Genomic DNA, 19,900 nt, shown 5'->3' on the forward strand with positions numbered 1-19,900 from the left:
GTGTGGGTGTGCATAATCACGGTGTGGTGTGGTATGCATGGTACGGCGTGCGGTATGCGGAGCAATGGTGTGCGGTATGCATGGTACCTGCGGTATGGCGAAATGGTGTGGTGTGGTATGCATGGTAATGGTGGTGCGCATAATCACGGTGTGGTGTGGTATGCATGGTAATGGTGTAGTGGTACGTGAGTAATGGTGTGGTGTGTGCGCATGGTAATGGTGTGCGTACAATCATGGCGTGGTGTGGCATAAAATATGTTGTATGCCTCGAGGGCAAGGGTCTGATGTATGCCTTTGTAGCCGTGTTCACCCGAGCCAGTAGGGCAGACGCCATTTTGTTTACATGTCATATATAGCCGGTAGCGAGCTATCGCCCTCAAACAAAATACAAAATGATATTTTGTACATTCAACAGGTAAGGGTAAATACGTTGTAAACTTCTCCTCGGGTGATACGGTCTCGGACGTACGCCTTTGTAGAAGTGTCACCCGAGCCGGTAGTACTTCTAAAATGCTTCTTTGAGAAATTAAGATTCCCATTTATAATTCGCCTCTCTGTTACAATCGAGCGTGGATCCGGACAATCCAGGGACTGATATCGATCTACGTAAATGTATATGTTGCATCCATTCAACTCAGTGGGCCAACTGCTTCATCCCGCCAGTCGCCCAGCAATTATTGATATGAGGCTCTGAAGACTGATCTTCACGGGCTTTCAGCCCGCCACAGACATATTTGTAATTGACTGTTCTGAAAAGCCCGTCAGAAAACATTATTGCTTTGATTGTTGCCAGTGTGACGCGAATCTACATGCCACCCCAAACACACACCTCTGAATAGACACGCACGTCTCTGCTGTTGTTGTAATTGTAATTGTAACCCCCACATTCAAAAACGTCGGCTGTCGAGAACATTGTATCTTCACCCAGTATTGTTAGGCGTTTCCATGTACATGTACCTAGTGAGCAGTTGCTGGTCAGTTGAACCAGTCAATGTCGTCGGGGCACTGGCGACACTCCTGGTGGTCCCTGCTGTGGGATGCGAAGGTGCCCAGGGATACGGGCATACACGAGCGACGTCACATTCAGGCATTTCCCGCTGCACAGGTAGCCGGAAGGATATCACAGTGGGTTAGAGAGATATCAATGACTTGACAAATATGTAAACGAATGGTTTTAACCAAATGCGCTTTCTGAGTCCCATGAACACAGGCTTGATCCTGTTGATTCGACTAATTGCGAGAGTCCCAGCACTGGCAATTACTTCTAAACAAGGTTCCCGGACAAGGTGTAGTACATAATGCAGACACCCTGTACTTCATTGGAGCCCATGGAGAGGGTGGTGAATCCTGTTTCACACTTAGAACACTGTGTCTGTCCCAAGACTCTGGTATTCCCTACCGCACACTTCTGACACGTGTCGGCGCAGTCCTGTACTCGCCCGCAGGAATAATTCCTGAAATATACCAACACATGCAAAAGTCACTTCCTCGACACGTGCAAGTCACTCTGTCACCTCTCAGACACCTGAATAAGCCACGACTCCTCTCTCAGACACCTGCATAAGTCACAAGTCACTCACCTACACCTGCATAAGTCACGTGTCACTCTCACCCACAAGTCACGTGTCACTTCACCTACACCTGCATAAGTCACGTGTCACTTCACGAATACCCTGAACAGTCACTTTCCAACACCTGCATAAGTCACGTCTCAATCTCTCCAACACCCGCATAAGTCACTTGTCACCTTCAGACACCTGGAATAAGTCACGACTCTCTTCAGACACCCGCATAAGCCGTCACTCTACCTTGCACCTTCATAACTCATGCTCACTTCACCTACACGTTCACGTCACTTTCACCTACACCTGCATAGTCACGCGTCACCTCTACGACATCTGAACAAGTCACTCTCCAACACCTGCATAAGTCACGTCTCAATCTTCAACACCTGCATAAGTCACTTGTCACTTCAGACACCTGAATAAGTCACGACTTCAGACACCTGCATAATACAAGTCACTCTCACCTGCACCTTTCATAACTCACGTCACCATAACACCTGCATAAGTCTCTCGTGGTCTCCTCTCTGTGTCTCAAACACACGCAAACGAGCACATACACGAACACACACACTTCGGGAAGAACAGTTCCAGCCAAAGTATGATGTTAATAGACCGTCCTTACTCAGGTTGCAGGCGGTCGAGGTTGAACCTTCTGCTTGCGGTCGCCTGCGTCACACTTTGGTGCAGTTCTCCGTCCCCACGGTGGCCTTGTAGTATCTCTGTGGGCAATTTGGTGTGCAGGTGGCTGTCTGATGGGCAAAGAATCCAGGCTCACAGTACATCAATGACAGGATAAACAGAACGTGCTATGTTATATGACAGCTAATGGTAAATGATTGAAACACATAGTTTCTGATAGGATTTAGTAGATTTCATTACACTGTTTTCAACAATAAGTAGTTGTCGTCGCATTGTGGCTTTAATCTATTAATCATAATATATATTTGTCAAAGCTTTTGCAGTCAAATGTAATCTCGAGTCACCTAAAAACGCATTATCCCGTCAGTACCAAGTGTGGACATTCGGGTGTTATCGTAGAAGGGGCTGAAGCATTACGTTATCTCAAATCACTGTCCAAGTCCATTATTTTCGGCGTGGATTTTCAGTCTTTATTCATTAGCATTATCTTCACTGCGATTAAATGAATTCTGCCATTGACCGTTATAACACCACTCTGCTGAGTAGCCACGGTGATACTTATGCAGTAGTTTGTATCGATATGTAAACCGGTTCATTTTATCATACAAATCTTAAAATTAATATTTATTATTTGTAAACGGTTCCACGCTGATATCGACACGTAAAATACATAGGAAAAAATCACTGCATCGCTGCATTGTACACAAACATTAGAAGTAGTATTGGAAGTACGTGTGACCCAGCTCGAATCAAATAACAGCCGTCAGCACCCTCAGGCACGGCCACAGAACCAGATAACTATGATGAAGAATTTCCGTAGAACCAGATGTCAAATACGGTGTCAATTCTGACCTTGCTGAGAGACACCAACTGACCGGATTAAACTGGAAATGTCTCTCTCAACATTCACATCATTGATCGGTCTTTGGCAAATGGTATTTTACATCCATGGTTTACATTGTTCAATTAGGACTGCGGAGGTACATACGTTCAATGTTCAATAGACTGCGGTGTGTATATACGTTCACTGTTCACTGAGACTGCGGTGTACATGCTCACCGTTCACTTAACCGCAGTAAACATACCGTTCACTCAATCGCCATAGACTGCGGTGTGTACATACGTTCCTCGTTCACTGAGATCGGTGGGTGTGAACATACGTTCACTGTTCACTCCAGACTGCGTACGTTCACTGTTCACTGACTGTGATGTGAACATACGTCACCGTTCACTTAGACTGGCGGTGTACATATGTTCACTTAGACTGTGATGTGTACATACGTTCACCGTTCACTTAGGATAGTGGTGTGAACATACGTTCACTGTTCACTAAACCGCTGCTCTGAAATGATACCTTCACTGTTCACTGAACTGCGGTGTAGTTCATACGTTCACTGTTTGCAATTTAAACTGCGGTGTGAACATACGTTCACCGTTCACTTTAAACTGCAGTGTACATATGTTCACTTAGCCTGCGGTATGTACATCTGTTCATCATACACCGCGTTGTGTACATATGTTCACTTAAACTGTGGTGGAACATACGCTCCACGCCCATTTAAACTGTGGTGTGTGCCACGTCTCTTAGACTGCAGGTAGAACATACGTTCACCGTTCACTTAGACTGCGGCGGTGCATACATACGTTCACCGTTCCGCCCAGACTGTGGTGTCTACGTTACCTTCAGCACAGCCTGATGCCTCCTGCGTGAAGGTGCCAGACGTGGTGTAGTTCCTGGGGCACGATGTGCAGGACGTAAGCTGTTCTGGCGTCCTTGCAGTAGCCCTTGGGGCGATTGTAGCACGTCCCCGTAGTCACAATATGTAACTAAACAATCTCGATCACAGAACACTGAAAGCAAAAGAAGGTTGAAATTCGTGACAAGAGGCTTTTGAAAGTGCTTTACGTATAACTGGCTACAGAACGTCGTTTGCGACAAGAATCACCCTAACGAGGTGTTGCTTGCCGTCAACAACGTGATCAGGATTGGTTGTTTGATTGAATATTCACCATTGACGCGTTGCATATTGTTCTGTTTTCTGCTGACGTCACATTTGCCATCACATCTGCGTGCAGACAGAGAATCCAGACTGGTTTTTGAACTTGTTCTCGGGTCAAAGGTCGCATTTGCCTCTGATTCCCTTGCTTTCCCTGGACCACAGTAAACTGCTTCAAACAAAGTAAAGTTAATACTTAACGTATGAAATGAATAATAAATGTGGTATTAGCAAGATGAAAACTAATCCTTGACACCAGTCATGCATCTATAACAAAGCATTACAGCGATGAGGGTAAGATTGTCTTACAGCTTTCATCTGTACACACATGACAAGAAACGTCGCACTTCTTCTTGCGTTCATGTCTGGAGAACAGTATAAAAATAGTTACAGAACAATATAGACTAGAGTTGTTAGCACCGCCAAAACATTCTACAAGCCTACTCAGACGGAGCCACACATAACAATATAGACTAGAGTGGTTAGCACCGCCAAAACATTCCACAAGCCTACTCAGACGGAGTCACACATAACAATATAGACTAGAGTTGTTAGCACCGCCAAAACATTCTACAAGCCTACTCAGACGGAGCCACACATAACAATATAGACTAGAGTGGTTAGCACCGCCAAAACATTCCACAAGCCTACTCAGACGGAGTCACACATAACAATATAGACTAGAGTGGTTAGCACCGCCAAAACATTCCACAAGCCTACTCAGACGGAGCCACACATAACAATATAGACTAGAGTGGTTAGCACCGCCAAAAGCATTCCAACAAGCCTACTCAGACGGAGTCACACATAACAATATAGACTAGAGTGGTTAGCACCGCCAAACATTCCACAAGTTCTACTCAGACGGAGACCACACATAACAATATAGACTAGAGTGGTTAGGCCCCGCAAAGCATTCCCACAAGCCTACCAGACGGAATACACACATAACAATATTGACTAGAGTGGTTAGCACCGCCAAAACATTCCACAAACCTACTCAGACGGAGTCACACATAACAATATAGACTAGAGTTGTTAGCAATCTCGCCAAAACATTCAACAAAGCCTACTCAGACGGAGCCACACATAACAATATTGATTACAGTGGTTAGCACCGCCAAACATTCCCTGAAGCCTACACAGACGGAGTCACACATAACAATATAGACTAGAGTGGTTAGCACCGCCAAAACATTCAACAAGCCTACTCAGACGGAGTCACACATAACAATATAGACTCGAGTGGTTAGTTCCGGGCAAAACATTCCACAAGCCTACTGCCAGACGGAGTCACCACATAGCAATATAGACTAGAGTGGTTAGCACCGCCAAACATTCCACAAGCCTACTCAGACGGAGCCACACATAACAATATAGACTAGAGTTGTTAGGCACCCGCCAAAACATTCAACAAGCTTCTACCAGACGGAGCCACACATAACAATATTGATTACAGTGGTTAGCACCGCCAAAACATTCCACAAGCCTACACAGACGGAGTCACACATAGCAATATAGACTAGAGTGGTTAGCACCGCCAAAACATTCAACAAGCCTACCAGACGGAGTCACACATAACAATATAGACTCTGAGTGCGTTAGCACCGCCAAAACATTCCACAAGCCCTACTTCCACGGAGTCACACATAACAATATAGACTAGAGTGGTTAGCCCTCGCCAAAACATTCCACAAACCTACTTCAGACGGAGCCACACACATAGCAATATAGACTAGAGTGGTTAGCACCGCCAAAACATTCCACAAGCCTACTCAGACGGAGCCACACATAACCACAATACATACAGCAGATTCGACATGAACAACTAGCACCCAGGTTACCGCGGAAACACTGCCCGACCCGAGTCTGTAATAGGCTGGTGTCTAACGCCGCTTAACGCCGCTTTTTCTTTTGCAATTTTTCAGCAAAATCACGACGGGGACACACAGAAATGGGCTCACTCATTGTAGCAGTGGGAATCGAACCCGGGTGTTCAGCGTGACGAGCGGACGCTTTAACCATTAGGCTACCCCATCGCCCCGAACAGCTTCTAAGATACAGCTACTACTGTGTGATTATACTACATTTAACATCCATTGTATTTAAAGAAATCAAATGGTCACAGTGACCTGTACATGGTGATGTGGTTCTTCGGTTAATGTCACGTACGTGTGCATTGATCTAGTCTGTACCACTTTTTACAGTGACGTCACCTACATGTACACTGACCTAGTCTGTACCACTTTTTACAGTGGACGTCATCTACACGTACCACTGATCAAATCTTGTACACTGACCGAGTCTGTACCATGTTTTACAGTGGATGTCACCTACTTGTACACTGACCTAGTCTGTACCATGTTTTGGCTAAATGGAATTCACCTGTTTGAACACTGACCTAGCCTGTTCCATGTTGTACAACCCACCTGCTTGTCTACATCGACTGTTCCACTACTTGTGCATAGATCTTCTTGATGTAGAGCCGGTGTCAGACGTCATTCAGATCTGTGCCAATAACTTTCACACACTCGCCCGTGCCCGAAGTGGATTTGGTACTCTCCAAATCCACATGGCTCGCAAGCACTGTCAACGATTTTGTATCCAGGCGGACAGTTTCCTGAAGGCAGTGGCATGTTCACTGTTATCATCATTCACATAAAATCCAAGGACGACAATTATAAACAAAAAAAGTCACTGATGAATGTCATGAAGGTTTTCCAATATGTGATGCCTCGAACCGCATAATTATGCCGGAGGAAATATAATAATATTATTATAATGTTCTTTATATATAGTGCACTTGGTTCCACCCACCAGGAACATGCTCAAGGCCCTACAATAGTCACAGATAGGAAGTTAACGGGATGAGATAGTTCCTGGGGATAGAACTTTCTGAAGAAAGGGTTTTAGGTTGGTGTTGGAATGGCCTTCAAGGGTGGGGATTCTTTAATGTTCTGGGGTAGTGAGTTCCATAACTGAGGTGCTGCTATTTGAAACGATCTGTTGCCGTAGGATTTTAGTCTTGAGTTTAGTACTGCAAGTAGGCGTTAATTTTCAGGCCTTAGACGTCGCGAAGGCTGGTATGGTGAGATCAGTTCTGATAGATAGCTCGGTGCTGTACCATTCAAACAGTGGTAGGCAAAACATAAGATCTTGGAAGTGGATCGGGCTTCTGTTGGTAGTTGGTGTAGGGATATTTCACGGCGGTGTTATATAGGGTCTTTTGGTACACGACACGAAATACCATATTTTGTACCTTCTGGGGTCTGTTCAGAAGTTCCTGACTCTCAAACCATACAACAGACTGTTGCTGTAGTCAATGCGGGACATCGCAAGTTGTTGGACTAGTGTCTTTGTTACGTCTTTGGTAATAAGATGGCGGATATATACTTCTACTGTAGGTTGAAGTAGCAGGTCTGGCACACTTTTGGATTAACTTGGGCTTCCATTGACAAGGAGAATCTAGGGGAGAATCCAGGATCATACCCAGATTCTCTGCTTTGTCGGCGAATGGTATGACTGAATCTCCAACAGCCACTAACGTGATATTCAACTGTTGAATACGTTGTCTGTGCGGCAGAACCATACTACAACTGTGCCTCAGTTTTTTCAGCATTCAGGTTTAATCTGTTTGATGTCATTCATGTTTTTATTGATTTACTTAATGTACTGCAAATACAACAATGAAGGTTGACACAGGAGCTCGTATGCTTCACGCACTATCTACAATGAGCAAGCGTCATATAATATTTTAGCCGTAGTTTTTTTGTGACAGCACATTCTAGCACGATATTTGTTCATATTTTCATGGCGGGTATGAATGTTTTGTTGAGTTTTCATATGTACTTACGCTTTTTTTAAAACAGCTGGTAATCGCTTCACACAGTTAATCTCTCTATTCCCGCACAATATAAAACTTCTGTTGTATTTTGAGCTTCAGAAACGTAACATTGACCTAACTCCTCATCTAGGTCCGGTAGTTCGACCACCGTTGAAAGTGCTGTTTCAACTCGGTGAAAGTCTTCTGAAGAGAAGTGTCAAAATGTTTAATTTGTTTCAAAGTTATTTTATGTATGTGTGTTGTATCGGTCCTTTGTTGCCTTATTTCGTGGTTGCAACGTTACAGAAACACGTGATGATATGAAACAACCGGAAAATTGGTCCTCTGATCGAGGTCACCGCGATACTGGCAAGCACGACCGTTGACATGGTGAAGATGACTGGTGTGAGAGCAGACGACGCAACACACCAGCAGACGAGTGGAAAGATAAAAGACATACCGACCCGTTGTCTTAGGGGGTGTTTGACTCTCACAAATTCAATTTATCTCATCATAATGCTATGTACTTAAAGCAGTGTTACAGTCTTGGGCACTGGTATATTAAATGACTGACACAAATGGTTCAGGGGAAAATATCCACTTTGTCACATAGAGAATTACTCAAGTAGTCTTTCTGATATCAATTATATCAACACGAGTTGATAAAGTTACACACATATCCGAGGCTTGCTGAGGATATTTTACTTTATCAACGAGTGTTGATATATTTGATATCAGAAGACACGAGGGTGAAATTCCCATTTATCATCCAAAATCACTCTTCATTAATTTTCAATGAAAATGTACATCTCTGAACATGGTACTGCCTTTAGACTTGCAGTGCAGCGATGTCATAGCATTGTGACGTCATCAAGTACATGACGTCATAGCGCACTTGTCGTGGGCATTGTACAAAATCTACTGTCAAAAACGATATCTCCTAGGAGATATCGTTTGATCTCACAATAAAAGCGATATCTCCTGTGGAACACAGTTTTGGATGATAAATTCACTTTGCATACACAGTTGTCGGAAGTAGAATAATCCGAAACAGCCAGCGTTTGCTGCTTTTCTATACATGTACATCAATTGAACAAACTCATTACTGCTTTAAGTAGTCAACATATGTGCCAATACACTTCCTCCCATCTACAACAACAACACACCTACAGTCCCAACACGCTAGGGATATCTCGTCATTTAAGGAATATCAGGAGGCATGAGCTCAAAGGCCTTGTTGATTGCATAGACAGTGGCGTACCATCAACCGTCCTGTTGAGGTTCTACTTGGTTATAATGCTTGATATAATGCCATAGTTTCCCCTGGACAAACGGTGGTATTATAACCAGGTCGAAGTTTATTGTGGGGTAAATGTGATGATAGAAGTGTAAATAGAAAAAGTGTTGCTGTGCTTCCGTCACTATATCGCAAAGCTCAGTGCAGTATACTAGTAAACGGTATGTCCAATATCTTAGATTGCGGTTGACCGGGACTTAGCGCAAGGGTGATATTGTCCCCGACATCGTTAAAAACATTATTATTAGTTTTAATGCGGTGAAGTTGAAATAGACATTCGTGGTAAAACTATGTCCACCTTAGCGTATGCTGATCTTATTTTACTTTTCACAATTGGAGGATATGAACAAATTATTACACATTTTAAATAATTTCTGTGAAAAATATAAGATAAGTCACATGCTATTCATTTTATATACATCCCAAACAATTTTACTATTGGTAGGTCTGTTTTGTGCATAATATTAGTTAGACTGCTATTTTGAAACATTCCAAAGAAGTTTGCGTTGAAAACAATAGCTCCAATAACACCACCACCCCACCCTGCAACAACAGATCAATGGTAGGATCACTTTAAGGAATTTTGTGTGTGTATACATCTATATTTAGATTCAACTAGTGTTCATAGAGATGAAATCTCGATCAGTCCGATGATAAACCACACAGCTTCGTTCCTCAAAACAAACCATTCCTATACAGAAGTAGGTGTGTATGCTGGTATTCAGGTTTTAAAGAAAGGAAATCACCTGGACTTAATCTTCAACCGAACTCTTGACAAGAACAAAGGACACAACGACACCTTTACTAAGTGAAGTTAACGGCTTTTGGAATTCCCTCACTCTCTCTGTGAAGTTCTTACTGCAGTAACTAGTTATCAACTGACCCAGTGGTGTGCTAGTAATAATGATACTTTTGTGAGTTGGACACCGGCGCCCGGCCTGATCACCCTCCTACTTATCAGAATCGTCCCCTGGCTATGGCTATGATTCAGAAGTGCCTGTGCAAGAAGCAATGTGACAGACTTAACTGTTATATATGTTAACATTTTCTTCCGCAGATTTGCAAATATAGATATCAATGGTAAAAATATTAAAGGTTCCTATTTTCTATGCATTCTTCATTATCTGTCTGTGTAAGAACGTATAATGGTTTAATCTAGTATTGTCAATACAATGTTGGAACTCCTCAACACTCTGCGAGACAGACCCGTAAATATATGTTATTATCTTTATAAACTAACTTGTTACTCTCATATTAGAACAAGAAGGTGAAATGATATTATGATATCCTCAGAATTCCCCTGGTGTTCTCTTTGGGTTTCTGCTGATATGACTGTGCGCATGAATTACTCAGCTACTACTTCGTATCCACAGACGAAAATACAATTCTTGGAGCATAAATAAAGAACGAATGTAAATTTGAAAGAAAACCTAAATTATGGTCTTCCGTAGAGGGAGGGCCGACATTATGAAAAAATGTTATTAAAAAGGAAATCAAATTGATGTTGGTAATTTCTGTCGATATTTAAGTATAGTATTTACCCTTAATTCATCATGAGTTCCACAGTCAAAACAAGGGTCATGTGCGTATAAGTATAAATATCACAGGTACTACGGCTTTGCTTCCACATGCTGATTCTTTCAAAATCTTTGATACAAAAGCAGCTTCCAGTTCTCTGTTAATGAGCGGAAATGTCGGGCACTTCCTATTGTAAAGTTATAGAAAGCGTACAATTACATTTTGGTAAAACATATTTGAAACTTAACCAATATTAATGCAATGTAACGGCATTTGGGGAATGTGAATTAAGTGTTTCTACTTTCACCTTCCTGCTATTCATCCCATTAGTATTTGTGAATCTGTTTACAGAATAACACAATGTTAATGTTGAACCATCTATAGTCAGCGTACTTGATATTGAGGGACATGTTGGGGAAATGGGCGTGTCCGGGATGTTGAAACTAATAATATCCAAAGCACAAAATATTGATTTTGATTATTTAGGAACATGTTTTGTGGTTAATGACGATTTCCGGATTATTGATCTTCCTCTAAAAACGAATCAATATAAAACAAATATCAGTGTTTGTGGAAAAGGTGACATGACATTATTACAATGAAAGGTTGAATAACGACGGTTACTTCCGGGAAACACTCAGATCAAGTAGAAGTCTAAATTGTGAAGTATCTTTAATGCTGGAATAAATTAGCATTGGAATGTTATGCTCATGGTTTGCATGTTTCGTTTCTGTAACTATACAGCCATAATTATAGTAAATCAAAATAGTGAAACACATGCGATAACATCGAGGTTGTAACCTCTACACTGCTACGTTCAGGGTAAGGTTGAGTATGTTATAACATGCCATCACACTGATAGCAAACCTACTGAGGGCGGCAGTGTATATCACACTTGTTATCTGCTACTCAGTTTCCATGGAAATTGACTCACTCAGTGTGCACTGTGTAGCACTGGTGGCCCAGTTGATTCTGTTGTAAAATTAGCATCAGAACACGCTTCACATGCCGAGAACCGCATCTGGGATGACCCATCGTTCCAGGTTCCTCTTGGACACGGCTCACATTGGCTGCCATTGACCTGCTGGCCAGCTGCACAGAATGCTGGTGGGATAAACACATAGAAGATACGGAATTAGATGGAAGCTGCACAGAATACTGGTGGGATAAACACATAGAAGACACGGAATTAGATGGAAGCTGCACAGAATGCTGGTGGGATAAACACATAGAAGACACGGAATTAGATGGAAGCTGCTCAGAATACTGGTGAGATAAACACATAGAAGACACGGAATTAGATGGAAGCAGCACAGAATGCTGGTGGGATAAACACGTAGAAGATACGGAATTAGATGGAAGCTGTACAGAATGCTGGTGGGAAAAACTCATAGAAGATACGGAATTAGATGGAAGCTATATAGAATGCTGGTGGGATAAACACATAGAAGACACGGAATTAGATGGAAGCTGCACAGAATGCTGGTGGGATAAACACATAGAAGATACGGAATTAGATGGAAGCTATACAGAATGCTGGTGGGATAAACACATAGAAGACACGGAATTAGATGGAAGCTGCACAGAATGCTGGTGGGATAAACACATAGAAGATACGGAATTAGATGGAAGCTGCTCAGAATACTGGCGGGATAAACAACATCACAGGTCGTATGATATGCTATATTCGATACGATATTTCGGATATGAGACTGTATACAACTTATTTTGAATGTTGCGCAATATATGTCGGATGTGATCCCAGATACAATATGCTATGTCTGATATGACGCTATATACAACACTGTATGCTGCATAACACTGTGCTGTATAACACACGATATTGTGGATGTGGCACTGCATACAACACCGTTTATGATGGAGGACTTTGGTTTCATGAAAATAAGAAAAAACAAAATAAAATATATCAATTAGAAGGTTGTCAAATGTAGAATACATTATATTTGGGATTAAACTTTCCCGAGAATGTATAGATTCTGGTACCTTCTGGGTTGAGTTGGAAGAGTTGCGGGGAATGAGTGGGTCAGGTTGCAGATTGTGTTCTACGGAAGAAGTGGTGGATGAGTGGGTCAGGTTGCTGATTGTGTTCTACGGAAGCGATGGTGGATGAGTGGGTCAGGTTGCTGATTGTGTTCTACGGAAGCAGTGGTGGATGAGTGGGTCAGACTGCTGATTGTGTTGTACGGAAGCCGTGGTTGGTGAGTGGGTCAGATGCTCATTGTGTTCTACGGAAGCAGTGTTGGATGAATGGGTCAGGTTGCTGATTGAGTTCTACGGAAGCCGTGTTGGATGAATGGGTCAGGTTGCTGATTGAGTTCTACGGAAGCCGTGTTGGATGAATGGGTCAGGTTGCTGATTGAGTTCTACGGAAGCCGTGTTGGATGAATGGGTCAGGTTGCTGATTGAGTTCTACGGAAGCAGTGTTGGATGAGTGGGTCAGATTGCTCATTGTGTTCTACGTAAGCCGTGTTGGATGAATGGGTCAGGTTGCTCATTGTGTTCTACGGAAGCCGTGTTGGATGAATGGGTCAGGTTGCTCATTGTGTTCTACGGAAGCCGTGGTGGATGAGTTGGTCAGATTGCTGATTGTGTTCTACAGAAGCCGTGGTGGATGAATGAGTCAGATTGCTGATTGTGTTCTACAGAAGCCGTGGTGGATGAATGGGTCAGATTGCTGATTGTGTTCTACAGAAGCTGTGGTGGATGAATGGGTCAGGTTGCTGATTGTGTGCTGTGGAGGTTACAGTGGTCGAATTATGTACTGAAATCTAACATCTTTCACTAGATGCTCCAGATTATCTATAGTTACCTTCACAGTCAGTAGCATTCATAGACCCATTGTGTTGAGTTGAGTAGCCGCTCTGACAAGCGGTACAGTTCCTCTGTAGCGGTTTTGGCTGGAAGCTTCCCACTGGACATTTCGTACACATGCTGCCATTGATGTAGTTACCGGGCGGACATTCAGCTGGCAAGCAGGAACAACCATCTTATATTCAGGAATCAACCACCAATGTATTACTCGACTCAAAAAGGCATCACATTTCAAAATACGAAAACTGTTGACAAAAGTATCAGATTATGTTTGCAGTTTAGAAATAGAGAGAAATATTTACGAAACAGTTTGGGGAACAGTTTCGAAACCGCTTTAAACGTATTGTTGGCTGGCAACATCAGGGCGTGTACAGCCAGGTTCAGTAAGGTTTGACAGTAGTACATCAACTGATACATTCGTACACATATATTGATGTGGACAGTCTACGTATCACCCGTTTCTTGGTCCGATTCTAGTTTAGCCCATCATTTAACGACTATATGACATACCAACGATATTCAATTTCTGCTGAATGAATGGTATTGTATGTGGAGCACAATGGCTGAAGATACGATAACGAACAGCATATATAGAAGGTGCAAGTGAATCATTTCACAGTCAAGAAGGTTCAACTTGACACCTGAGAAGTGTCACTGAACTGTCAGATCCAGACTCGATTATTTACAGAATACGCTCGAACAGCCTGGACATTGCTGAGTGCGGTGTTAAACAGCAAAACAAACACGTTTCTACACTGCTCAGCAAAATCCGGTGAATCCTTTCGCCTGTCAGCTCTGGGTGTCATTAGTCACCATTCAGCATCAGTGCTTTACTGACACAGTGTAATCATGCTGGTAACGCTCTTGTGTACTGAATAGATGCATGGTAGAAGCAACAGCAGTAGTAGTGGAAAGACTAGTAGCAGTATCAACACCAGCGGTATTAATTTACACTAATCTGGCAATAAGGAGATACTGACGTAAGTTACAGCCGGACGATGAGGTCGTTTTGGTTCCTTCCGTAGTCTTTCCACTCGGACATTTCTCACAGCTGTCTTGTACGTTGCGCGTCCTGAAGTAACCCTGCGCACAGTCCTTACATGACCCATCGTCCTGCAACTCGGTGCCAGAAGGACAGCCATCTGTAACATGGAACATACATTGACCAATACTTGGAAGTTAATGACATCGTCCTGCAAGTCAGTGCCAGTAGGACAGACATCTGTAATATGGAACATACATTGACCAATACTTGGACGTTACTGACATCGTCCTGCAACTCAGTGCCAGAAGGACAGCCAGCTGTAACATGGAACATACATTGACCAATACTTGGACGTTAATGACATCGTCCTGCAACTCAGTGCCAGAAGGACAGCCAGCTGTAACATGGAACATACATTGACCAATACTTGGACGTTAATGACATCGTCCTGCAACTCAGTGCCAGAAGGACAGCCAGCTGTAACATGGAACATACATTGACCAATACTTGGACGTTAATGACATCGTCCTGCAACTCAGTGCCAGAAGGACAGCCAGCTGTAACATGGAACATACATTGACCAATACTTGGACGTTAATGACATCGTCCTGCAACTCAGTGCCAGAAGGACAGCCAGCTGTAACATGGAACATACATTGACCAATACTTGGACGTTAATGACATCGTCCTGCAACTCAGTGCCAGAAGGACAGCCAGCTGTAACATGGAACATACATTGACCAATACTTGGACGTTAATGACATCGTCCTGCAACTCAGTGCCAGAAGGACAGACATCTGTAACATGGAACATACATTGACCAATACTTGGACGTTAATGACATCGTCCTGCAACTCAGTGCCAGAAGGACAGCCAGCTGTAACATGGAACATACATTGACCAATACTTGGACGTTAATGACATCGTCCTGCAACTCAGTGCCAGAAGGACAGACATCTGTAACATGGAACATACATTGACCAATACTTGGACGTTACTGACATCGTCCTGCAACTCAGTGCCAGAAGGACAGCCAGCTGTAACATGGAACATACATTGACCAATACTTGGACGTTAATGACATCGTCCTGCAACTCAGTGCCAGAAGGACAGCCATGTGTAATATGGAACATACATTGACCTATTCAGCTCAAATCGTCCTGCAAACTCAGTCATCTGTAACATAGAATGTTGCATAGCTTCCAGATCGTTGTTATAACTGACATTGTCCATTGTCTGTTTCCCGAACACCTGGTGTCATCGCTTATTATAGAGATTCATGAACACATGCTCATGAGATAGTCGGACTCATTAAATTATGTCTGCCTTTAGTAGACACTTCTGGTGACTATTGCAATGTTCTGATGTCATCATGTTCAGATCATACCTTGTCTATAATGTTTCGACAATCATTGACAAGTAAAAACTTTCAGTTACTTAAATATGTTTCACATTGACAAACAGACATGAATTATATACAAGCAAACCGGTCCCTCGTTAAGTATCTCCTTTACCCTTAGATGCCCAGTGATCAATAACATGTTCCATAGTGAAGGTTAGTGAGCAAGCGAAATGTAAAGGAAATCGCCTCATCTTCCCACCACCTGCAGTCACACTCGTGACAACATTTTGTTTTCAGAGCACATTTGGAATACAATAATGAATATTTTTTTCTCGCACCTGTACACAAATCTGAAGATATACACATACTAACCTGCTAATTTCCGGGATATTTAGGGGAAAACGAAGGTCTATTTTACATATTAAACAGCATTTATTTTTTTTCTAAACTGTTTTTGTTTTGTTTTAACGGCCATTCAACAAAAAACGTGCACCACATTAATAGCCCGTGATAAGGATATTCTTTTTATTGTACCCAAATCAAGAATACAGAGTATATATATACAGTGCATACTGAAATATGTGAGCAGGTATACATTGTTGATAGAACTGGTTACTCCAATAATTACACAAGTTGGCCGAAGTCATCAGGTAATAAACTGCGAATAATGCAGACCATTTTTCTGAAAATTTATCAGAAACATTATTTCTTTTGATTGACATGTTTGGTTAAATTTAACCGAAGTCATAAGGTTCACAAACACGAAAAAGTGGAGACCATTTTTCTGAAAACTTATCAAAATCATTATTTCTTTGAAAAGTTATTTTTTATACTTTTAATGTGTCTTTTAAAAACTATTCAATTTTGGACACACATTATTCAGCAAATGTAAATGTGTCTTGTAGCAGAGAGGATCCTATGATGTAATAAAGGGTCTTTTTTCTAAAATACCAAACCCAACAAGGAATTTTGTCAGTTATACAGTTCTTGTATGCTTTGAGCAATCCAACTTCGAATGTCATTCCAAAAGGTTTTGGTTTCCTCACATTCTCAATATACATGGCAGGACCTAAATTGTTACCATGGTCATAGATACGTTTATTCTTCTTTCATAACTTCATACTAATATTTGTATAGAGACAATATCCAGCTCAGCTACTCACAGGCGCTTTGTTTTCCTTCTATCATTGGATGCCAAACTCAACGGCGCATCGTATTTTCAATCTTAACTCCCTGGGAATCATACAACTCCAATGTGTCTTTCTACGCCCCTTGATGACGCTGTCACAAAGCCCTACACTTCAAGGAGAATTCACCTATTTTACTATCGCAGGTCCCTTCTCATTCCTATTCCCTTCCATACATGTAAACTTACACCCACTCCTTCACCGATACCAGAAACACCCGGACTGAACCTTTGTTTACATTCACAGATACAGAACATGACAACAACGTAACGTAACTAAATATAGGTAGAGATATAGAGAGATATAAAACATCCGCGTTGGGCATACAGGTTTATTACGATAACAACATTTGTGCAGTTAGAAGTGAGTTACATGATAGGTCTAAACAGGATGAAGATTTTACTTTTGGATAATTATCCGTTTGTTTCTTAATCGTGAATTTTGTAAAGTAAACATATTTTAATGATATGCATATGGGGTATAATGTAGTAAAATCTGAGCAACATGTTTTCTTTCGTTTTCTACAGAAGGACAAATAAACACATATTATAGAATTCATCACCAACTCACAACTATATTCTACACAGCACAGGATAATTTCTATAACACACACTACTCACTAAAACATTTGGAAGCACTGTCTGTTCCCGCCACTCTGGTTCTCTGGAGCAGGGGACAGGGGTAGCAGAACGCCTGGCCCTCCTTCTCCTGGTAGTAGTCACGTGGACATGGACTACAGCTGCTGCCTTGGAAGTACTGACCAGCTGGACATTTGTCTGAACACACAGAATGCTTCGATTGGTAGGAGCCAACAAAGTAAGAGGAGGTAATGTGACTCTGTGTCGCACCCAACCTGCCTCATATTTAGAAACCAATAATCCACAAAAATATGCCTTGTAACATCTACGATCCCCACACACCGAAATAGTTACAATCTAATATTGACTTTTGTTGTTGTTCAACGATGCATTCCAGGTTTAATAATATTCCAGCAATATGAAGGCGTAAATAATTGAGACGATCCAGTGATTGGCATTAGGAAGATCTGTCTAAACGATGACATGCATCATTCAAACCAGTGCCTGACCATCCGATCCTGTTAGCACGCCTCGTACGACAAGCATGGATTGCTGAAGACCAATTCTAACTCTGATCTTCATTGGACTAATCCTGGCGTGAACCAAAGTGAATGGTAAAAGTAATAAGGAGAAACTGCATGTAGCTGAATGTTGCGAGAAGTTTGGTTTGTCTCTCAAATCTGAAGACATTTCCGTTACACTTTTGTATTGGATTCAAGAGCTATATGCAAATCCATTCATAGAGATGTTTATTCTGAGAGTGAATGTGGGCATGTATAAACAGGACATTTGTGGTTGTTGTTTACATACACAAAGATACAGTTGGCTAGTAAATGTTCATGCATGGGGGCTTATCTCAGTGTAATCCTTCTTTCATACCTACCGACACAGCTAGCTAGCATCCTACCACCAGGCCTGAGAGTGGTCTTTCCTCCCGAACAAGGCTTGCAAGACGTCTGTGAAGATGCGTCAGAGTAGGTGCCTACTGGACACAGTTCACACTGGCCCAGTGTTGAGTTGAAGGACCCAGGGCCACAAGCAACTGAGAGATACAACAGGTACTCAGTTCATTCCCTACTAACTGAATTTGCCACCTTAACACAGGTGTGTGTGTGTGTGTGTGTGTGTGTGTGTGCGTGCGTGCGTAAGTGTATGTGTGTCTGTCTGTGTCTGTGTGTTTTATGCATTCATGATTCATGTCGGTGTTCGTTCTCCTTTACTTCTCGATATGCAATACAGCTACTCACCACAGCTGCTGGTTCCGACTGCTTCATCACAGGACGCCTTAAGGACAACCTCCACCAGGTCCTTCTGTAGCATACTCTGGCCGATGTCCTGAAAAACACCACACACATGTAGCCAACGGTGTTTTGACCATAGCTTCGAATAACACTGCGTCAATGAAGGAAGTCTGTAGGTAACACTACAGTAATGCAGCCGGTGGTGGATGATTGACCAGAGCCTTGAATAAAACAAAGTTAATGTAAAAAGGGTGAAGACCTTGATTAACACCACAGTGATGTAGCCGGTGGTGGATGATTGACCAGAGCCTTGAATAACACAACGTTAATGTAAGAAGGGTGAAGACCTTGAGTAGCACCACAGTGATGTAGCCGGTGGTGGATGATTGAGCAGAGCCTTGAATAACACAACGTTAATGTAAGAAGGGTGAAGACCTTGAGTAGCACCACAGTGATGTAGCCGGTGGTGGATGATTGAGCAGAGCCTTGAATAACACAACGTTAATGTAAGAAGGGTGAAGACCTTGAGTAACAAAACAGTGATGTAGTCGGAGATGGGTGATTGACCAGAGACTTGAATAACACAACGTTAATGTAAGAAGGATGAAGACCTTGAGTAACACCACAGTGATGCAGCCGGTGAGGTGTTGATTAATGCGTTGTATGGAAAAAGCAGTGTCATGTATAGTTCCACGGTGATGAAGACACTAATGGTTTCAATAATTCTTTGATTTACAGAACAGTCAACATAACAGCTATTACACAAGAAAAAAAATGGTGATTTCCAAAAATTTCCAATTTGGAAATATCATATTTCCAAAAAATTCCCAAATTGGAAAGATGATATTTCCAAGGCTTGGAAATTTTTGGAAATTTAGGAAGGATTTTACCACTAC

General features: G+C 42.2%; 1 protein-coding gene across 1 annotated transcript in view; it reads right to left on the reverse strand.

Annotated features, from left to right (window-relative positions):
- Nucleotides 1-2,361: 2,361 nt before the first annotated feature.
- The window catches only part of LOC124264050, a 120,945-nt gene continuing 103,406 nt past the window's right edge, over nt 2,362-19,900 (reverse strand). The window contains 9 exon segments of the mRNA XM_046698767.1: nt 2,362-2,371; nt 4,222-4,370; nt 6,660-6,821; nt 11,774-11,943; nt 13,670-13,825; nt 14,652-14,813; nt 17,806-17,961; nt 18,647-18,805; nt 19,011-19,098. Of these exon segments, the coding sequence (XP_046554723.1) occupies nt 11,774-11,943; nt 13,670-13,825; nt 14,652-14,813; nt 17,806-17,961; nt 18,647-18,805; nt 19,011-19,098 (891 nt within the window). The 3' untranslated portion in view covers nt 2,362-2,371; nt 4,222-4,370; nt 6,660-6,821.

The sequence above is a fragment of the Haliotis rubra genome, unplaced genomic scaffold (assembly GCF_003918875.1).
Source record: "Haliotis rubra isolate DU_JTF1 unplaced genomic scaffold, ASM391887v1 Scf905, whole genome shotgun sequence".
NCBI classification, from domain to species: Eukaryota; Metazoa; Mollusca; class Gastropoda; order Lepetellida; family Haliotidae; genus Haliotis; species Haliotis rubra.